The sequence below is a fragment of the Protomyctophum bolini genome (genome assembly GCF_963924005.1).
Source record: "Protomyctophum bolini genome assembly, chromosome: 5".
Classification (NCBI taxonomy): domain Eukaryota; kingdom Metazoa; phylum Chordata; class Actinopteri; order Myctophiformes; family Myctophidae; genus Protomyctophum; species Protomyctophum bolini.
In genome coordinates, this window is record NC_137866.1 from 18,701,820 (window position 1) to 18,707,819 (window position 6,000).

At 43.3% G+C, this 6,000-nt stretch overlaps 1 protein-coding gene across 3 annotated transcripts in view; it reads right to left on the bottom strand.

The window, feature by feature from the left end:
• Positions 1 to 6,000, bottom strand: part of LOC308315845 (DNA (cytosine-5)-methyltransferase 3B-like) — a 52,946-nt gene that overhangs the window by 18,629 nt on the left and 28,317 nt on the right. For all 3 annotated transcript variants that reach the window (XM_080764051.1, XM_080764049.1, XM_080764050.1), the window contains 6 exons: positions 4,613 to 4,771; positions 4,256 to 4,363; positions 2,058 to 2,202; positions 1,142 to 1,264; positions 682 to 726; positions 175 to 254 (listed from right to left, as the gene is read on the bottom strand). In XM_080764051.1, the coding sequence (XP_080620177.1) occupies positions 175 to 254; positions 682 to 726; positions 1,142 to 1,264; positions 2,058 to 2,202; positions 4,256 to 4,363; positions 4,613 to 4,771 (660 nt within the window). The remainder of the gene's footprint in view (positions 1 to 174; positions 255 to 681; positions 727 to 1,141; positions 1,265 to 2,057; positions 2,203 to 4,255; positions 4,364 to 4,612; positions 4,772 to 6,000) is intronic.

Genomic DNA, 6,000 nt, shown 5'->3' on the forward strand with positions numbered 1-6,000 from the left:
AATAAACAATCCCGGCAGCCTCGGTATATGTCAAGCCGTCAAAGTGTTAACAACACATTCACTGCCATTAGGGTAGAAGTCAGTCACTGATAATAAAAGGAAATAAAAACAAAATGGTAAAAGAACACAACCATCAATGGCGATGAGAGATGTGTGAGTGTTAAATGTTCTTACCTTGCAGCTTTGGCACAAGCCTCCTTCAAACAGCGGGTGGAAGGTTGCTGCTCTCATCTTACCACAGGAGAGGCAGAACTCTGCCAACACACGCACGCACAAAACAATTATTACCCCATTTAGGTCTGACGTAAAAAAACCCAAAAAAACATTCGCTCTGAAAGAATATATACCTATTCAAAGATTTGTGCCGCATTTTTACGATTTTTCAAAAATAGCAGACCTACAAGTTCATAGCGCGCCACTCGGTGGCATGCTATGAGCTTGTAGATCTGCAATTTTTCAATAGCTAAAGTATAACAGAATGCTTGAAACACCAAAAGGGGTTCTCGCCCAGAATGGGTTAATCATCAGTTCATAATAAATGATCATATAGTATCATAATTGTACTATTAAAAAAAACATAAAAAGTTGATCAAAGTTGATTCAAACACACACACACACACACACACACACACACACACACACACACACACACACACACACACACACACAGAGAATATGTACCTTCTATACTTCTTTTATTCTTCAAAACTTCATTCACCATTTGTTCTAAGAAAGACAGACAGGTACAGAGAGAGAGAGAGAGAGTCAAGTCAAGACAGAATGGGACCAGAAGCATAAGTACTGTAAGTAGGAGGGATACTGTCCTCCTCCGCAGTCCGCATGTGTTACACCATCCCAGTGATACTACTCCCCACCATTTGGATTTATATCACCCATTTTTAGACGATAAGCGCATTTTTAGACGATTGAGTTGCGCATTAAAAGTCCAAAAAAGTATTTGCGCTCCAGCTTGAGGTGTTTTTTTACCTGCACTAAATGGGAGATGGAAACTCACAGGACATATAGTGATTATAAGTACATATTGATCAACATCACAGCATCCATCTGTGGTGAGGTGCAAATACTGTACTTGGCAGTGACAGTGGTGATTGGTTGCTGTAGAAAATGTTTCTCAACGTACCTCTACTGTAGCTCTCCTCTGGAGCGGACTTGCTCTTACAAAGGCTGACTCTTGGCCTCTTAGCGCTGGGGAAATACTCTGGCAGAGACACGTCTAGAACCTGGGGGTCCAACACTGCACTCTCTAGATAAGAACACACATAATACATCAATTATGATGATCAACAGCAGCAGTAGTAGTAGTAGTAGAAGTACACATAGTACGCGTAGTAGTAGTAGTAGTAGAATCTGGTTGTTGTTATTATGCAGCAGTGGCACAAGAAGAATAAACATTTGATTGACGATATTGACTAGCAAGCCGTTAGTTTGTTAGAAAAATAAGGAGGAAAAAAAAAATTGGCTCAAAGATGGCATAGTTATCATATCCGTTCATGACTGTGCGATTATTAACACCTTCTTAGACAAGCTGTGAATGGCATTTTCTGCCATTGGCCATTTGGCTGGCATCGTCATAGTCAAAACCACCCACACATAGGCTGTTCAACTTACAACATGAGACATGGTTCTGCCAGGTTCTCGCTCTCTCTTTCCTTGACTCCTCTCTCACCCTCTCTCCTCCAAATCTGTTCAATATGCTTTATTGGAATTCATCTCTCTCGCTCTCTCTCATAGCCATTACAAAGTGCTAAACAGTTCAATATTTCAAACACTCTCTACAACGAATACAATCAAAACAGCAGGTCACATCTTTGATTTAACCAAAATATATCACTTATATTTACACATTTAACATGCTTTTTGTTTTTGCTTTTCTACTGGAAAATACTTTGAGTCAACTCCTGTTGACATGTCTGAACTGTTATCTTCTCTCACGTCAATCCAGAGACAAACTGTACTTTCTCAAAAATGCTCCCTATATTTTCCGTACTCCAAGAACCCAGTGAGCGGTCAGTTAGTGGTTTGGCTCCTACGCTGACCTGCTGCGTTTTGCGTGGGTTTGAGTCCGTCCTGTCCCTTTGGCAGGAAGCCACCGTTGGCCCAGTCCAGCATGGGTTTGACCTGGTCCTCCGGGTTGTCAGAGTCACATGGAGGAAACGTCTTCTCAGCGCGAATACTGGCCATCTGAAATGGAGGGAGAAGAGAGAGAGAGAGAGAGAGAGCAGAGGTGTCATTTCATCTAAACTTTTATCCCATCATTTTGTAACCCATTTCTCTCACTCGGTGACAATTGCCTAAGCTGTATTCCTCTGTGCTACTCTCCCTCCGTCAACCTGGGGAGAGCCCTGAACTGAGCTCATGCTTCCTCAATGCATGAGGAGTGCCTGAACTGAGCTCATGCTTCCTCAATGCATGAGGAGTGAGTAGGTCACTTCTTATCACCCGACAGGGGGCAGTTTCCCCGGTAGGACATAGTGCGTGGAAAGAACACGTTATTTCTACCAGTTCCTTCCCCCTCCATCAGGGGGCTGACCAGGGGGAGGCAGTATGCAGGACTACTGCATGTTTTTTGTGAGGGTACCTACCCTAGGGCAGAGGTTCCCAACCACCGGGACATGTTCCACTGGTATACGCGAGGAGGGAATCCCCAAGTTTTTCCGTCGTATAAAAAAAAGGACAAACACCAGGCCTGAGTACTATAGTGGCAGCGGATTTGCCGTTGCACGTAGAGCACGAGTCTTAAGAATTTGCATTCTAATATTAGAATGCAAATGCATGCCTTTCAGGCAGTCTTTGTATCCTCCTCGTCACTTTGAAAACGCTTCTGATTGGGTTGTGCGACGACACATCTTCACAAGGACTTTCCAAACAGCAGTGAAAAGTTTACTCTGTCCTTTCAAATGAAAAAGGATCCGATCCTTGGTATCTATCTTTATATACCGTTCATGTGTGGTCAGCGAGCAGCAGCAACAACAGCTGCAGCCTCGCGCTAATGAAACAACACTCTACACGCGGTGACGGTACAGGATTATAATTTCATGTCACAACATTCAAATATCAGAAGATGATGTTACCCAGGTAAAGTAATGTATGCGTCACTCTGAATGTTTAACTAAAGTTTTCCACATATGTCCAAAGTAATTTCTGATAAACACATAAGCCTAACCTTAAAATAAATAATCATACTTTGTTGATAGATCAATGATATAACGTTATGTTGTGATATAATAATAATATAGCAGCGGGTAGCCTATTTAAGGGCCAGTCAACTGTCTTCCGTGAGAACGTTAGACACGTGCGTGCCTGCCTGTCTGCCTGCGTGCAACGAGTGTGCATGCGAGTGTGAGAGAGAGAGAGCTACAGGGTTTGATGGAGGGAGATTGACACCAGACAAGTTTGGACAATGTCGATCTATTTATCTGTCTATTGATCTGTCTGTCGGTCTGTCTGTCTGCTTGTGCTTGAATTTCTGTCTGACTGTCTGTGGTGTGTCAGAGAGAAAGGGAAAGTGTACAATGACACACTACAAGAAAGACAAGATGTTTTTATGGTACTTGGCAGTGACACACGCACGCGCACGCACACGCACGCACAGTCGCACACACACACACACACACACACACACACACACACACACACACACACACACACACACACACACACACACACAGGACATGAAGGTGTGTGCGTATATTCTTCCAGTGAAGCAGTGGTTTTGTTAGCAGTGAAATGACCTGGTACGTTGTTTTCACAGTCTCCCACACACCCACTTCCCTCTCCTCTCCTACCAATTCCTTCTCCCTCCCCCTCCTCTTCCACTGTTCTCCTATTCCTCTCCTATAAAACCCTTTGTTTTTTCATCTCTCCTCCTCCCCTTACTAATCGTTGCCTGTCGTTGGTGTCAGACAGTTATGTCATGTGTATGTCAGCTGTATGGGTCCTGTTGCATTGCATTCAGCCCATGATGTGATATATATACCGTATATCATTTAATTTCAAGGACCTCTAGTTTACTATGCATTAAACCACAGACCTCCGTTTGATATGATTGTGTTGCTCTGACACCCCAATCTACACCGTAAAACATGTACAAATGTATAGAGTATACAAATGTGCACATTCTTGGTGTTGGACTCATGAAGCCTAATGCATTGCCTACTACACCAAAACAGGTGAAACAAACAGGCAAAAAAAATGGATTCAACTGACAACCTTCTGGTCTCAGAATGTGACTCACCTCCAGTGCCTGAAAGATGGCTCTGCGATAGGAAGCTAGCTTAGTGTAGGAAGCTTGGCTGAAGAACTTAGGAAAGGCCGTGATGGAATCCAGCTTGTCTGCTGAAACCTGTAGAGAGAAGGACAAAGTAGAGGTGAATATGAGACACAAGACTTGTGTTTCCATTTTATTCCTCCATATCTCCCTCCATATCCGTCTTCACCTCTGGTTCTCAACATGTTTTGAGCTCTGTACCGCTACCGCTAGCATATTTAAAACACTCTACTCCTTACAACTACAGTATATCCCATGGACCACCTGTAATTATGTCGTGGACCACTAGTGGGCCACGGACCACGGTGCTCTGTTCTTCCTCACCTCTGAGAACTTGCCGTCCCCAAACCACTGCAGCCACCTCATGCCGTGTGTGGCCTGGCGTTTTCCTGTGGCGCGCCAGGTCACCACGATGCCCGGCCACCAGGAGAAACCTTTGATCTTTCCCCACACCAGCTCCCCAATCCCGAACCCTTTGTTGTCCTGGAGAGAGAGAGTAGAGACAGAGAGTTATGTTCGGTGCTAACTGCTCCCCGCAGCAGAAACATGTCCTGTTCACTCCTCACAGCATACAAAGATAACTGGTCAACCCTGGAGTGGGAGGTGTGTTGGACTCTGAACAAGCTGAACAACACAAATCTTAAATCTATTGGTGGGATGCACACGCAGATTAGACACACCAACGGACCGACATATGGAAACAACGGTGCGCTGCTCCCATGCTTGCGTTGTGTTGTGTTAGGGTTTGAGGTAGGTTGTCGGTCTGATGACAGTCGGACCAATAGCATGTCTAAACTAACTAAAGGCAAGCCTGTACCTGCTATTGGTTTGGTCAAGAAGAGTGTTGGGTGAAGGCAGATAAGTAGGGACAGTTTTCTCCATTAACCAGTAAATGTTGAAATAAGTGTCCACATGTATCATGCTTGCAGACTGCTTTTAAATGATAGAAAGCAAAAATGTAGGAATCAATTTTAATCTTCCAAGACTGTAGGAGTATAAAAAGAATGTCATGTATAGTACATGATGATTGATAATACATGATGTGATGTTGTGATGTAGGCATAGATGACATGAAGGATGTACTGCATGATAGGCCTACTTGGGGAGTTGGTAACAGTTTATAATGTTCATAATGTTAAATGTAGGCAGTAGAGTGCCCTAGGAGTTGGTAACAGTTTATAATGTTCATACTGTTGAATGTAGGCAGTAGAGTGCCCTAGGAGTTGGTAACAGTTTATAATGTTCATACTGTTGAATGTAGGCAGTAGAGTGCCCTAGGAGTTGGTAACAGTTTATAATGTTCATAATGTTAAATGTAGGCAGTAGAGTGCCCTAGGAGTTGGTAACAGTTTATAATGTTCATACTGTTGAATGTAGGCAGTAGAGTGCCCTAGGAGTTGGTAACAGTTTATAATGTTCATAATGTTAAATGTAGGCAGTAGAGTGCCCTAGGAGTTGGTAACAGTTTATAATGTTCATACTGTTGAATGTAGGCAGTAGAGTGCCCTAGGAGTTGGTAACAGTTTATAATGTTCATACTGTTGAATGTAGGCAGTAGAGTGCCCTAGGAGTTGGTAACAGTTTATAATGTTCATAATGTTAAATGTAGGCAGTAGAGTGCCCTAGGAGTTGGTAACAGTTTATAATGTTCATAATGTTAAATGTAGGCCCTAGGCGTGACCACATCTGAGCTGTAAGCTGCAGTATATGGA